A 15,698-nucleotide genomic window follows, 5' to 3' on the forward strand; every position below is an offset into this window, starting at 1 on the left:
AACCTGCCTCGCTCTAGGGGCTCGAGCGTTTGAGGCCGTACACTACACGACAGGTCCCACAGACAGCGCGAGCTGAGGGTTCGTCTCACCGACGCCTAGGTAGACCTCAAGGCATCTCCGGGCTCTGGATAACCACGGCCTAGTTACGCGGTACGAGGCATTACCGAGTCTCACCTCGTTCACCTCGTCAATCCACTCGCCTTGGGTGTGCAACCAAACGGGTGCTTTCAGATATACTCGAGCGCCGGGCAGACATACCCGAAAGCTCGATTCCTGGACATTTCCTATCTCGGCCAAGACACCTGCCCGAGACAACCAATGCAGACCAAAGCGTTCGCGTCAAAGTTGCAGCAAACGCCAGTCTCGGCAAGTTTGCTCCTTTCTCGTTTGCGACTCCGACGGATAGACCCATAACCACTAGTCCATCGACGTCCTTAAAGCCTCAGAATTCGAGCCAACCCCGTTTCAGATCACCACACTCACCATTAAGGGTCACTTTGACCGGCCATTGGCATCTCGTTTAGGGCGATTGCTGGTTCCGGTCTAGAACCTGAGAAATTCTTCGAAGAATGTTAGCTAAGATGGTCAACACAGCACGATCGCATGATCTCGCCAGTACACGTAGGGCAGGCACGGATCACACACCCTTCGGGCTCTTTGGAAGCAAGGCACCATTCCGTACTCTGTCTCGGACTAGGTACGAGCATTCGGATCCAGAGAGCTGGCCCAGCGGGTCAACACCCAAACCAAAGACTCCCCATCTCACGTTGCTTTCACGGGAGCTCCCGTGTTGCCAAGTACCGTACAACCTAGGCCGGATATTCTTGTCCAGTTAGTTTAAAATAGCGACTGTTGTGCGAAACCGTGGATTAGTCGACTCGGGTTCGGTCATTCCGGCGACACTAGGTAAGCCTGTGCGCTCTTGAATACGGACTAACAACAATCACCATGATCTTGGGCTTATATTCGTGCTACACAAGCGGGTGAGCCTACCGACAGTGTTGTACACGCAGCCACGCACTCACGCATACGTTAACTAGTCCGGCCCTAGACTCTTTCTTTCTGCAGAGGACATTGCATCGCATGCGTACCATGACAACCCAGGAATCGATACCTGTCGCGCCCTCGATAGAGGACGAGACAACGGATTCCACGACAACATCCTTCGCACATGCCCCGCATGCCTTGGCTGTCAGTCGTCGGCCCGGTAAATTAAGGGCAATCCCACACGAAAAACGTGCTTCGGCCAAAGCCCCACAGGTTGGCCATCCGGCCCTGGCAAAGGCCCACGTGCTCCTATCGCTAACCCCGACGATTCCCTTAGGCCTCTCATCAGGTGCTGCGGCGTTGAGGGAAAATGGAAAGAAGGAGCGCGAACATGCTGAGCCGAGTGTGCAACTTCTGACGAGATCTGAAGTCAGCAGTCAGCGTTTCGGGAAGTCTGTACTCAATCACACTCCACAGAGGTATCAGTACATGTGGTGACACCCCGGCTCGCCTCCGTTAGATGCAAAAGCGGTCGCACTGCGGTACTCCCTCGTCACCTGACTGGACCACTGTCAGGCCCAACATTCGGTACTTCGAACTCCGGACTGTTCCTTGCAGCAGGCGGAGCCGGTGACGGGATGGACCACCCGTACCTGCATTAGCTCTTGGAGCACAATGCACTGCGCACTCCAATCATCGCGCTGGTTCATCGCAGCCTCCTTTTGACACTGCCAGAGCCGTCTCTCAATCAACGCTCTTGCCTTCGAAGCGGTGGCAAACCCGTTCTCTTAATGGGAGCAACCGACCGCCATTTTCCCTGGGGGCCAGTGAGGTCGAAGGGGGTTCAGGCAAAGCCGCCAATGTGGTTTCCTGTCAACAACACATCGCCCGCCTATGACACCTCACATCACAAATTTAAGACACCACCTGTGAAAGTAAGGGTCAGTCATGCACGCCCCGTAGGTTGGCAGGTCATGCCGACACGAGCGCGCGCTTGATGCTTGATGGGATCTTCCTAATGATCCACAACCGACCACTAACCTTAACGTTTAACTGACCCAAGTGGCCCATGTCACCACGGGGGCGCACCGAGGTCTCTCCTCTCTGGAGACCAGGCGCATTGGAATCACATCATGTGATGAAGAGAGCTTTGGGCGGTTAACTAACGGCAGCAAGCAAACAGAAACCAAAGCGCCCTCGTAAGGAATTGATTGGCTCATAACTCGCAAAGTGTTGAGAAAAGAAAGGAAACCCTTGGCAAACACGAAAACTAGAATCGAAAATGGGAAGCCTTTTTCTAATCTGTTTTGCTGTTGGCAAGCTATGTCTTGACTCCCGCGACGAAATGTGATCGAATATGATGAATCAAGCGCCCACTCCAGCGATCGTCTCCAAGAGATCCCGCATTTCACATTTTGACCGCTGGGCCGGATCTGGCAAACGATGTGCAAACAGCACAAAGATCACGACGGCCGTTTTTCATCACAAAACTGGACAGATGAACCGCATTGGGGACCCTGATGGGGAAAAATGCGACCTGCCTGCTTGCTGATCCTGGCGAGCGGCCCGCTAACGTTTCGGCCGTCAACCTCGGGCTCTTTGCCTTATGGAAAACGGAGACCGGGCGGCCGGGTAATGAGCAAGACCCACCTCTCGCCTCGCCAGACTCAGATCCAAATTTCCAGAAACTTAACGGAACCACGCGGCGATGCCACTAGGCTCCTTCAAGAACGCTTGCGAGCTCGCTCCCACGCCGTCGGCGACAGAAACTCCACAACGATGGATCTTTGTGCACCGTGCCATCACGGTCCTGGTCGGCAACGTGGCTTCAGGGCTTCTGTTCAATTGCCCTAAGAAAATCGAGGCGAGAAAAGAAAGAAGGAGGGGTGGTTCGGCCTAGTGTAATGTAGCTGAGACCGCACTAGTTGGCCACGCGATGTCGTGGGCAATCCCATCACGTTATTCACAACGGGGAGCGCTTCCGGGCGTTCTGGAGTTTGTTCCCACCAGCGTCTGGACGATGGGTGATAAATTGGGAAACAGGAACAGGAACAGGCAGGAACAGGGGGTCCGAGTGTTCCACCGGTACCAACAGCTGCAGGTACTCCGTGCGGCAGCAAATGCAGAGAACATTTCTGGAAGCCTGTTGCGTGGGGACGGGGAATGCATCGCATGCATGGATGCATCACTCCAGGGATTGGCCCCACTCTCTTGCTGCTGGTCCCTTGCCTGCTCTTGCCTGCCAGGAACGGCGACCACCTGGAAGCTCGAACACATCTCGCAAGCAGGGAAAAAAGAGTCGGGTCAAATCTCGATTCGGTCACTCTTTCCGTCCGCTGGTCCCCAACTTCCCAACAAACGCCGTGACCTCATTGACGCCCACACACCTGACACACTCACGTTTCTACCCACGGTTCACGGTTCACGATCCACGGTCCACGGCCAACTCCCACCGTCCTGGACTCCCGGACCCCGACGTTGCATCCTCGATGGACCTTCGGGCGTTGTCAACCGTCCAACCGGCACCGCGTGGGGACCGGGGAAGGATTCCGCCGTTCTCGGTGAGAAGCCATCGCGGCGCTGGTCGGTCGTTAATTTGAGAAAAAATTTCGTTTTTGGTTCTCATTCGTTTCATCGCCTTTTCATTTTCTCCATTCCTTCCCGATCTTCCCTCATCCAGCAGGCTGCCCAATCCGCTCAGCTGAGTGGTGAGAAGTTACTCATACTCGTAATATCCCCGGAAGAGCCCCGAGCGAGCGCGCACACCGGCCGGACTGGGGGACCTGCTTTCTCTTCTCGTTCGCTCACCAGGGATGCTACACCCAAGGTCGGCGGGTTACATTGGGAAACTGTCCTCAGCATTTGCCAAGTCAACCGCCCGTTGCCGTTCCTGGCGCGTTTCATCCCGTCGTCTTCTTAGTCAGAGGGTCGAGACTTTTCAAAAGAAGGTTCCGTCGTAACGTTCTGCAAAGTCGCTGGCTCGCTGGGCCTTTCCTTGACTGTCATCCACGCCCTAGTAGTAAAGGCCCGAATGTTCGGGAAACCTGGGGTTCGGAGTTCTTCGAGGACGAATCTAACCTGACTTGGCAAAAGACGTTTTGATGGGATCGCACCTTTGCTGGGAACACTTGCTTGATTCGGTGCTTCTATCTCTCACTTTCTTTTACGGAGTATATTTATCTCCGGCTCTCTACTTGAGACCGCACGGGAAGAGTAACCGGCGAATGTGCGCGAGCCAGTCCGTTTTCGTTTGTTGATTTCATCAAGCCGTCAAGACCACTTTCTCCCCGTTAACTAGCGAGGTATTCGCCAACAGCCGCCTTCATTGCCGGTTAAAAAGCCGGGGAAAGCGACCGACCAAACATCAAGAACACACACAGCCACACAGGGGAAAAAAACCTGAACAGGGTCATTCAGTGCCGGCCGGCAAGCACTTTTTTTCTTCTCTCCAGCCCCCTGCGTTTCGGGTTCGGCGATGCCAACCGTTGGGAGCAACTCATCCAGAGCATTCATGGGCCCTTGCTCGGCCCGCCCATGATCGTAAACAATAGCCGCCTGCTCGGGTCCGTTAGCTGGTTTGACTTGCCGGCCGGGCCTTGATTAGGCAGTCGGGAGGGCGTGGCCTTCCACATGTGCCTGAACGTTCGGCGATGGCCTCTGCGCCGGCTGATGCAAGAAAAAAAATCCGCAAAACCCCCCGGAGGCTTCTAGGGGCCCTTGCGTGGTGCCGCCTTGTTCAGCTGGGGGAGGAAATTTCAGCCTTTAAGGAGGACATGGGTCCGCGATTTGCCCACCCATGGATCGCGATAGGCACACAGGGTTTGTTTATCACGAAACAACAAAAACCAGTTTCGATGGGAGATCTTTTCTTTTTGGCTCGTCATAAGAAGAAGGGATGATGGATCGCATTCAGCATGTTCGCTGTTGGCCGACGTCATGCTATTGAGACGGCCGTTTTGCCTCTCTCATTCTCAAGAAAGGAGATAACGCAGATATCGATCCGTTGTGTTTGTTACCCCTGTCGTTGATTACCCCTGGTCTCCCAACCAACCACAGAAAAAAGTGAGAGAGAGAAACATCAGAAAAGAGAAAAATGACTCGCCAGCGCCGCTTTGGTCGACCGGACGAGCAGACAGTAAAAATTAAGGTTCACTCATCAAGTGGGCTGACCAATGCTGAGAACCGCGCGCATACAAACACAGCTTGTGATTACTCTCCATCTTTGGCGGCATCTCGCCAAATCAGCATAGGATATCACATAACCAACTCCTAACTAACTCATGTAGTGGTGGTTGGTATCCGTAGATTAAATGATTAGTCGCTAATTCCGTCCGCCTGATACCACCGGACATGACCCCAATACAGGTGACAATAGGCCTGCAGTCCGGCGCTTACACGCGTACACACACAACAGATGTGCTCTCGATACGGAGATCGTTGGCCCGACGCCGTTATGCAAACACCCACACACCCACACACTGTGTTTGCGGGAGATGACCCGGCCGGTTCCGGGTGACAATAGGGCTGCAGTCCGGTGGGTGCTAGGCACGCCCAAAACAATTGTTTCCCTTCCTTTCTGGGACTTGAAAGAGTTTTTGTTTTCTTGTTTAACGTTTAACGTCAACGTTATCGTTCATGTTGGCGAGCCCATGTCCGCCACCGCCGTCGTGCGGAATGAAATCGTGATGGAGATTGTCCGGCCCGCTAGCATACCGAGATCTCCGTCATATCTCCTCCCATCTACACTGCAGAGGAGTCCGATTGGCATGCAGAGATTTCGGCCAGGGCTTGGTTCTTGCCTTGCTCACAGGGCAGCTCATGTAAAGGGGCGTCAAGCGAGGTTATCCCATCTGAACCCCAAGGAAAACTGTTGGACGATCATCGCCAAGATCCGCGGGGGGATAAGCTTGCGATGTTCTGGGCAGTGACGATGTGCAGATCGATGTACACATGACTACACGTTACTACTATGTAATACACTAGAACACAGGCAAGCGGGATGAGCCGATGGATCGAAAGGACTGTCCATCGTGCACGCGTGTGGTTCGGTCATGGCATATGGCATACCATGTAGCTCGAGCATGTATGTGATATGTACCACATTCATCGCGTCGCATGTAACTACCCACATATGTTTCCAGACCATGTCATTTCAAGCCGAGCCCAACCGAGACCCCATCCATCAGATCTCTGCAAAGACGGGAGGTGCCGAGTAACTCCTCCTGAACCGTCCAACACGCAGTCTCTTCATCTTCCGGTTTAGGCTTTTGCCTCATATCTCGAACGTCGACCTGAGACGAGAACGTCAATGCAAGCGGGGAATGGAAATAAGAAAGAAAAGAGAAACACACACAAACGGCCGTCCCCCTTCCTTGGGTTGATCAAGCCACAATGCAACGGTTACGGACGAGGGGTTCGGGAGATCAATAGCAGGGAACCGAACTGGCTTGTTTCCGTTTGGTCCGGCTCTTGGTTCCGGAAGGGACAGTGGCGTGCTGGAGACGGGCAAAAAAAAAGGGAAAAGGAAAGAAAGAGAAGAGACAAGCAGGCGGCGATCGTGCAGTGCAGATGGGGATGGGTGGATGGGGCAAGGGGGGAAGAGGAAGGGGGCGTCTCGGTTTCCACTTGTTTGCTCGCTTGCTTGGTGGCTTGTGTTTCTTGTTGGTTGCTTAAGGATGATGCTACAGGAAGCACAGTGTCCGCGTGGGAAATGTTGATGCTGAGACCTCGGTGTAGTCTCGGCCGTTGAGAACACACCGTCTTTGTGACAGTGGGTGTAAATCAATTTCAAGACAGCAAGCACCTGATGATTAGTGATTCTGGTGGCAGACGGGGCGAATGACTCGCTCATATGTTGCAGCGGTAATCTGTAGTGCTGTACGGACAGTACGAATAGCTTCGATCGGAGGGATGAGCCGACAATGGGGGATCGACCCGTTGACGATGAAGGAATGTATGGAGTTGCTTAAGGCTGGAATGCAGATATCCCTTTTCTGTGTATTCCTGTGGTTAGTGGCGCTGCTTTGTTCTCAGCTCCCCCGCTCAAGATAAGCTCAACATACCCTATTTAGGGAGAACGGGCGTCAAACATTGTCCTGGTTGGACGTCGTTCAGTGAATTGTGTGAACTTAGAGTTGAAGTACCAAATGCGATTCGTCTCAGTTGCTTGCCGTTTTGGCCGTTTCGATTGTTGGTGTTGACAGTGTTCTCAACGGTGTGTCAAAGCCGTTGGCCGCACATGAGCCGATCGATCTGGCTGTTTGTCTAACAAACAGATCCTCGCGAAGCCGTTAATCGTGGTGGTTGCGGTACCAACTGGGATATGCATGATTGGAACTGCGTGGCACCTCAGTGTCAGAAATATTCAGTGAATATCTATCAAAGCACTCATGGAAATTATTTGCGGTGAATGCCGTTTCGACTTTTCGGAAGCGTGGAAAGAAAACAACCCCATATCTTCACCAAATCCAAGGGTAAGAAACATTAAAGTTTACCATGGCCATTTCAACGTTGCGAATGTAATAGTTACCATGACAATGCCCCGAATGTAATACCATAGCAACGTTGCGAATGTGATGCCATATCAATGTTGCGAAAGTAGTACTGTCCTTCACTTCCTTCTCGTTCTACCTAGGGCTTAGCACAGGGATTTAATCTAAAACTAAGTGTCTGCCTTGAGTTGAGCGAAAATAAACAAGAACCAAATACCCCTGAATAAGTAAACAAGTAACATTAAACAAAACTCAACTGACAAAACAATAATGCCAGATGACAATGCCACGAGGATGTCTTCCCAAGCTAGGTCTTTGTCCAACAAAAGCTCTACTATAGTACCGGATAGTTACCATCAAAGAACCCCGAGTTCTACTATGTAATTCCCACCACAAGCCTAACGTTTCATCCACTCAAGGCGTCGTGCATCATCCCCAACTCCTTTAACGCAACCCCCCTAGCAAAGTAACAAACCAACCACGAAACACGAACGGAAGACATGCGAAAGAAAAGGACAAGAGGGAAACAAAACCAGATGGATACCTAACCACAAAGGACCGCTTCCAAAATAATCACCAAAAGGAATGCGTCAGCCGCGAATCGAACGCGGGGCCCATCGATGGCAACGATGGATTTTACCACTAAACCACTGACGCTTCACAGGAGATCGTGGAAACTTTCCTGATTGGGAAACTGTCCTTCGCAATTCTTCTTTTGTGGAGATACGCTGGCAGCCTAGGTTCCGGTGCGTCCTTGGTGTCGTCGTGAGTATTGACGGGGTTGTGAGTTATGGCAGACGGTCGAAGATATCAAAGCACTCCTTCTTGAGTCCTAATCCATTTCATATCCGTCGAAACGTCATCCATTGGAAGTCTATAGTTCTCCTAGTTAGTTAGAACACAGGGATATCGTTCACTGGGGAGTCGTGAGAATGAAGACAGCCATCCGGAATAACACGGAATGGCTGATAGCTCGACAGTGGAGGAAGGGGCCGACGACTCGGTGTAGCGAGAAATCGGTAGATATTTGAGGGACGTGGTTCATGAGTATTGCATTAACTTCAACGACGATGTACACAAGATGCATCAAAACAAATTCAATTCTCGCTTCCCTGGGTTACACGGGGTGCAAAGCGCGCGGCGAGACGGCGGCGCGTTTCTCTCCACCATCATCCGTATCCGGGACGACGCAATTGCGTGCGGTTTCCCCAGCCCAAGGGTGCATATAAGTGCAGAACTCGTTGACGCAACGCAAGCAGGGCAAAGCGACGTGAACCTCCCTGGTCAAGTCGTGCCGCATCTTCTCTTTTCCCTCTCTTCCTTTCCGGTCCCTTTCCGATTCCCGTAATGCCAGAACACCCCACCCCCCAGAATCCTGGTGTCAACGCCTGGCTAGATGAAGGACGAAGAAAAGAGCTAGAGAAGAACGAAAAATTACAAAAACGTGGAAGGCCAGGGACTCCATTCTAGGCCGGTCCCCGAGCCTTCGGTATCAAAGTTTTCTCAAGAAAAACAGTTTCGTGCGTCTAGCCCCTCATCACAACGAGCTATGTTTCGTGCGCATGATCGCAACCGTGACGGTGAAATGCGAACGGCACCCCTTCATGTCCGACGAAGCGTCCAATTTCGTTCCCATGACGTCGTGTACAAACCGATGAAGTAGGCATTAGCCCGTCTTGTTGATAAATAATCCCAATCTTTTGGATGTGCCGCGTAGGTATCGTCGTGTTTCCGCCTGAAAACCGTAATGTGACGAATGAATAGGCGCGGGGGAAGTGAGAAAAGAAGAAAAGCAAAAAAAAGGTAAGCTGCCTTGGCGAGCTCACGGACTGAGCGTAGGACGGATTAGTATCCGTGGAATCTCTAGTTCCTGTCGCGGGGGCCGGATGAATCTAGCTTCAAGTACGCCTCTTGGATGGCTCTGGTCTCGATGCCATCCATCTCCAGGACGGCAACCCAGTCTCTGAGCTGAATGTTCTTCCCCTTTTCTTTGTCCTCGCGCCAGGTGCCGAGACGGGGGTATCTCGGGTCGGAAGTAAGAGTAGTTTTCTCAGGAACCTTAGCACTGTCTCCACTAGTCGCTGAACTCGCATCGCCTGTGGTGGCCCTCGGGGTGCTGGCACCACTGCCGGTCTTCTTCAACCAGGAATACTCTTTCTTTTTACGGCCCATAATTGTGCTGAGCGTTTGATTCGTGCTCGCAGTGCTAGAGGCTTCGGCTAATCTCGCGGCCGCAGCACCCTTTTTCAATTCCTTTTTGGAGGGCGCCTTCGTCTCTGTCTCGGGGGCCGCGCCAGAGCCAGGAGTGCCGGGCGCGGCGGAGCCGGCGCGGGAACCACTAGCGACAGGCTCTGGGTTCAGCCGCTTCTGACGTTTTTGGAGTCTGGCTTCTTCTACATCACGGTCGGTCTTTGCGCCATCGCGAACGGCTTCCATGAGATTCCTTGGGCCGTGTCTGCCGCCTTTTTGTGTGGCGTTCTGGGTAGCATACTCGTCATAGGAACCTATCACATCATGTTAACAAGGGAACGATCAAAAGGAAAGGCTAGTCTGGCGCCATACGCTTCCGGGTGTTTGAACCCTCAATATCCATGGGGTCATCCGGAAGGGAATCTAGACCGGTGCGAAGTGGCGCTGCGACGTCGGCCCACTCGGCGGGGATTTCGCCGTGGGCGGTAGTCTGGCGGTGAATGGCAACTGTGTTGGCATCCTCGAGTAGTTCGCGAAGACGGTGTTTGGTGGCGATTGACACAAGGGCCAGCTGATCGACAAGATAGGCATCGTGGGGGATGAACGAGCCGGTAGTTGTCACAAATGTGCCCTCAGGGCTGGGAGTTGTGCTAACGGTAACCCGGGGGGGAGGGAACTCTTGGGCCGGTTTCATTTTGCCCGCCGGGTTTGCATTTTTGAGGTCCAGGTTTACACCTAGCCCGTGTTCCCGAGCAATCCTCTCAATGCGGTGGTGCAGGTTCGCAATAATGAGGAAGGGGTTGTTGATCTCGACGCTGCGCACGGCTGCCAGCTTCTGAGCAGCGTCGTCCCAAACCTTGCGGGCAACTTCAGCTTCATATTCCTCCTGACTGGCAGCAGCGACGGGCTCGCCAGGTTGATTGGCCAAACCAGCACCGTAAAACGACCCCCGATTTCCGGGAGCGTTAGCGGGCGCACCAGTCCTAGCTTCGCGTTCGAAGGACCCGCCGTAGAATTCCGCCAAGGCCTGCTCTTCGGCGCGGAGGTCGATACCCGTCCCCGCCAGCGAGTCAGCGACGTCATACTCGACTTCCTTCGCATCCCTCACGTCTTTCACGTCCTTCGCAGCGGGTTTAGACGGAGGGCCCATCGCCCCGGGCGTCGCAAGGGGTGAGGCGGTAATTGGGGCCATAGTCGCCGTTGTGTACTGCTGAGGAGTCGGAGGGGTGGATGCGGCCATGGGGCCAAGGGGAGCCGGCGACGTGGGATACGGACGGGTGTCGGGGAGCGACAGTACCGGGGTATGGACGGGTGTCTGCAGAGGGGTGTGCGCGGGCGAGTGCGACGAATTGCCATTCATGTAAGCGGTATTGTTGTAGTGCTGAACAGCCGCGGGCACGGCAAGATTGCTGCTGTAACTGGGTGAAGCGACGGGCGCCGGAGTCGTAGCGGTCATCGGAGGGTTCGTTGCATAGGGCGCATTGACGTAAGGCTGCTGAGCAGGCGGGGGAGAGGTGGGCGACATGTGCGATCGCTTCGCGGGAGGCATCGCGTAGCCGGGCTGAGGGGTGCCGGCGGGCGACGGAGTGTGCTGGGGAGGAGAGTACGAAGGTCTCTGTTGCTGTTGCTGCTGCTGTTGCTGATGGTGCTGCATCTGCGACATCTGCATTTGTGGGTGCATCTGCTGCATGTGGGGAGATTGATGTTGATGGGCGGGCGCCTGCGGCACCTGCGGTTGCGGCTGCGCCATTTTGAAAAGGCGGTAGGTAAGATAGGCGAGGTTTTGATAGGTATAGGACGCGGCTAGGTTTCGTCGGGAGTACCTGAGCTTTCGTGGCAATCGGCCTGGTGTGGAGGAAGAAGAGTTGCGCAAGGTGCGAAGGGTGGAAGAGTTGGCAGTTGAGATCGGGATCGGCGGGAGCGGTAGAAAGCGCCGTCGGGATCGGGATTGAAGAAAAATTTGTGTGCGCGTGGCAAAACTTCTTTTCGAATCGAAACTGGAAGGAGCGATAAAGGGTTGGAGTTTCGCGCGTTGTGGAAGAGGCGCGTCGTGAAATCGCAACTGTCCTCTTGGATAATCACACCAGGGCAGGCGCACCCTGCTTGCCGGCCAAAACTCCCTGCGCACAGCCCATCCGCCGGTTTCGAGTTGGTAACTGACTTGATTTCAACCCAGTAAATAAATTCGTAAAGTCGTACCCCTTGCGCTGGTCTTGTTGTTGGCGGGATCGATGGAAAGTCGAGGCTGGTAATCGTGGCATCCGCTACTGTCTAGTTCAAAATCGGAAAGAACTGCCTCTCAACGGAGTCTGTCGCGTTTCGGCCGGTCACGTGAAAGCTCTTTTGGAGGCGGGTGGGTCTCCAACTGGGAGTGGGGCGCTTGTGCTCAGCAGCCGTTGACCTTTTTTGTTGGAGGGCGGGCACGCGTAGCAGCGTGTTACAGGAAGGCAAGAGCCGCAGCGTTGCAACAGGCGGGCCTTTTTTAACCTCGAAGCAAGCTTCCACAACACTCGCCCTTACTTTTCATTCCTATTGTTCTGGCCAAAACTCCGCTATGAATAGGCTTGCTGAATAGCGATAAGAAGCAACCTTGCAATATCTCTCGATTGTGGATTCCCGGTCTTCTGACCAGTCTCCCCTCGAGTACATTCGGCGACTCGCCCAAAAAGTTTAGTCGTTGGTTGAGAGTGAGCTGCTGTATTGCATATCGCGTCGTTAGCGCCAAGTGACAGTCAAGAAGCATCTCCGCATTGAACGCCCGGGTTTTTAGGAGAGTTACTCTCAATTTGCTCTGTCGGATCCGTACGGAGAGGCAGAGAACCAGAGTAACGAAGTCCCAGTCTGCCCAGGACATCAGGAACAATGGCTTCGAAGCGTAAGGCATCTGCCATGGCGGCCTCTGTGCCAGAGGAGCCCGTTGATCCGGCCGACGAGCTCATGTTTCTTTGCTTGGGCGGCGGGAACGAGGTTGGCCGGTCTTGTCACGTCATCCAGTATAAGGGGAAGACAGTCATGGTGCGTTACGGCCTCTCCTTTTCGTTACTGTTTACTAACACGAGCGTGCTCTTCGTAGCTCGATGCAGGCCAGCACCCAGCTTACGATGGGCTTGCAGGCCTGCCGTTTTTTGACGATTTCGACCTCAGCACGGTGGACGTGCTCCTCATCAGCCAGTAAGTATACTACAGTGTGACCTCCCAGTAATGAGCATGAAACCCGTGGCGACTGGCTCTGGGCAACAACGGCAATGGGTTAAAGCGGGCGCTTGAAGGAGACGGAAGTGTCGAATCGCCATGGCCGCTGAAGTAGCCTGAAGGTTACTCTTTGCCGCGCCGAAGCATGTGTCATATCCATGCCGTCATGAGTGTATATCCAGAAATACTACCACAATACAATATCTTGTCGCCCATTGCCCGTTGCCCGTCGCTGCTCCCCGCCTCCCCGTCTTACCCTCTGTGTGCCTTCACCCATGCAGAAACAACTTCACATGCTCCCTCCAGCCCCCCTCTCGTTGAGCCACATACACGCAGTTACTAATCCGCACAGTTTTCACATCGACCATGCCGCGTCATTACCATATGTACTGGCCAAGACCAACTTCCGCGGGCGTGTGTTCATGACCCATCCCACCAAGGCCATCTACAAATGGCTCATCCAGGACAGCGTTCGTGTCGGCAACACGTCGTCCAATCCGACGACGCAGTTAGTCTACACCGAGCAGGACCACCTGAACACATTTCCCATGATCGAAGCGATCGACTATCACACCACACACACGATCTCATCCATCCGGATCACGCCCTACCCGGCCGGGCACGTTCTCGGCGCTGCCATGTTCCTGATTGAGATTGCTGGCCTCAACATCCTGTTTACCGGCGATTACTCGCGGGAACAAGACCGACATCTGGTGTCCGCCGAGGTCCCTCGGGGCGTCAAGGTCGACGTCCTCATCACAGAATCGACGTATGGCATCGCGTCACACGTGCCACGGCTAGAAAGAGAACAGGCGTTGATGAAGTCTATCACTGGCGTGCTCAACCGTGGCGGCCGGGTCTTGATGCCGGTCTTCGCCCTCGGTCGTGCGCAGGAGCTGCTTCTCATTCTCGACGAATATTGGGGCAAACACCGGGACTACCAAAAATTTCCTATCTACTACGCCAGCAACCTCGCCCGCAAGTGTATGCTGGTGTACCAGACGTATGTCGGCGCCATGAACGATAACATCAAGCGACTCTTCCGCGAACGCATGGCCGAGGCGGAAGCCGCGGGCGATGGGGCCGGCAAAGGTGGGCCGTGGGATTTCAAGTTCATCCGCTCGCTCAAGAGTATCGACCGGTTCGAGGACATCGGCGGGTGTGTCATGTTGGCCAGTCCGGGTATGTTGCAGAACGGCGTAAGCAGGGAGCTGCTTGAGCGATGGGCGCCAAGCGAGAAGAACGGCGTCATCATCACGGGTTACAGTGTCGAGGGCACTATGGCCAAGCAGATCATGCAGGAGCCGGAGCAGATCCAGGCTGTCATGACACGCAGCTCCGCGGGGGGCAGGAGAGCGCCAGGCGGAGATGCTGAGAAAGTCATGATTCCGCGGCGGTGTACCGTTCAGGAGTACTCGTTTGCTGCGCATGTCGACGGCACGGAGAATAGGGAGTTTATCGAGGAGGTTGCCGCTCCGGTTGTGGTACGTGGTCTACCATGCTTACTCTACTGGGGCAGTTGGCTAACATAAGTACTTAGATTCTTGTACACGGCGAGGTGCACAATATGATGCGCCTCAAGTCCAAGTTACTATCGCTGAACGCCAACAAGACGAACAAAGTCAAGGTCTTCAGCCCCCGGAACTGCGAGGAGCTCCGCATCCCGTTCAAGACGGACAAGACAGCCAAGGTTGTCGGCAAGCTGGCCTCGGTCCCGCAACCCATAAACCAGCTCAAGGACGCCTCGAACGAACCCCAGCTCATCACGGGTGTCCTCGTCCAGAACGACTTCAAGATGTCCCTCATGGCGCCTGAGGATCTCCGCGAGTACGCTGGTCTGACTACCACGACCATCGCTTGCAAGCAGCGGCTCAAACTCAGCGCTGCGGGTATTGACTTGATCAAATGGGGTCTGGAAGGGACCTTCGGAACTGTCGAGGAGCTTCCCGAGGGCAAGCAAGTCCACAAGAACGGCACCAACGGCAAAGACAGCGAGGACGACGGCGACGGTGACGGCGACACCAAAATGGAGGATGAAAAGGCAGAAGAACCGGCCGACGAGGAGTTCCCTCAGGACCACGTTGTCGCTGCCTACCTAGTCATGGGCTGCGTAACCGTCCGCTACCGCGTCAGCGGCGAAGTAGAGCTCGAGTGGGAGGGCAACATGCTCAACGACGGCATCGCCGACGCCGTCATGGCCGTGCTTCTAGGCATCGAATCCAGCCCGGCCGCTGTGAAGCGTTCCTCTAGCAAACACACCCACAGCCATTCCCATGGAGGAGCAGAGGACATGGACACTGACGGCAAGGCTGATGCCGACGCCGAAACATCCATCATCAGCCTCCCGCACCGCAACTTACACGCCTCGCTATCCGCCTCCGAACGCCTAGAACGCCTCATGATGTTCCTTGAAGCCCAGTTTGGCGCGGACAACGTCTCGCCCATCGCCGAACCCAAACTACCCGCGCTTCCCGCGCAACTGAAGTCTGCCGCCAACAACGAGGAGCCTAAAAAGGAAGAAGAAGATGAGGAACCCGCCGCATTCACCCTAGAAGCCCGCCAGCAAGCCGAGCTAGCCCGCCTGCACAAAGCGGGTATCCCTGTGCCTGGCGTGCGGATCCGCGTCGACAAGATGGAGGCGAGCGTGTGGTTGGAGGAGTTGGAGGTGGAATCGGGGAACCGGGTGTTTGCGGACCGTGTGCGGGCGGTTGTGGAACGGGCTGTGGAGGTTACGGCGCCCCTTTGGGGGTAGGGTACTCCCTCCTGGCCTGCGGTGGGTTATGCTGAGGTTGTGAGGGTGTGTGATTGTGGTGGTGGGAACGAAAATGAGCGTGGAAG

General features: G+C 54.6%; 2 protein-coding genes and 1 non-coding gene across 3 annotated transcripts; 1 reads left to right on the forward strand and 2 right to left on the reverse strand.

Moving 5' to 3' along the window:
- Window positions 1-8,064: 8,064 nt before the first annotated feature.
- On the reverse strand, window positions 8,065-8,135 carry C8A04DRAFT_t136. The gene has a single exon. It is a non-coding gene; the product is annotated as a tRNA-Gly (tRNA).
- A 1,206-nt stretch (window positions 8,136-9,341) lies between these two features.
- C8A04DRAFT_15282 (uncharacterized protein) lies at window positions 9,342-11,418 on the reverse strand (the record flags this gene model as incomplete). The annotated part of the gene is made up of 2 exons (XM_062778427.1): window positions 9,342-9,982; window positions 10,041-11,418. 2 exons carry the CDS (start codon window positions 11,416-11,418, stop codon window positions 9,342-9,344), a joined length of 2,019 nt encoding a protein of 672 aa, XP_062633441.1.
- A 1,112-nt stretch (window positions 11,419-12,530) lies between these two features.
- Window positions 12,531-15,612, forward strand: C8A04DRAFT_32430 (beta-lactamase-like protein; the record flags this gene model as incomplete). The annotated part of the gene is made up of 4 exons (XM_062782095.1): window positions 12,531-12,683; window positions 12,742-12,839; window positions 13,213-14,344; window positions 14,401-15,612. The coding sequence occupies 4 exons, from the start codon at window positions 12,531-12,533 to the stop codon at window positions 15,610-15,612; spliced, it is 2,595 nt and encodes an 864-aa protein (XP_062633442.1).
- Window positions 15,613-15,698: the final 86 nt, after the last annotated feature.

Source organism: Dichotomopilus funicola, assembly GCF_033296635.1.
Source record: "Dichotomopilus funicola strain CBS 141.50 unplaced genomic scaffold C8A04scaffold_88, whole genome shotgun sequence".
In the NCBI taxonomy this organism is placed as follows: Eukaryota; Fungi; Ascomycota; class Sordariomycetes; order Sordariales; family Chaetomiaceae; genus Dichotomopilus; species Dichotomopilus funicola.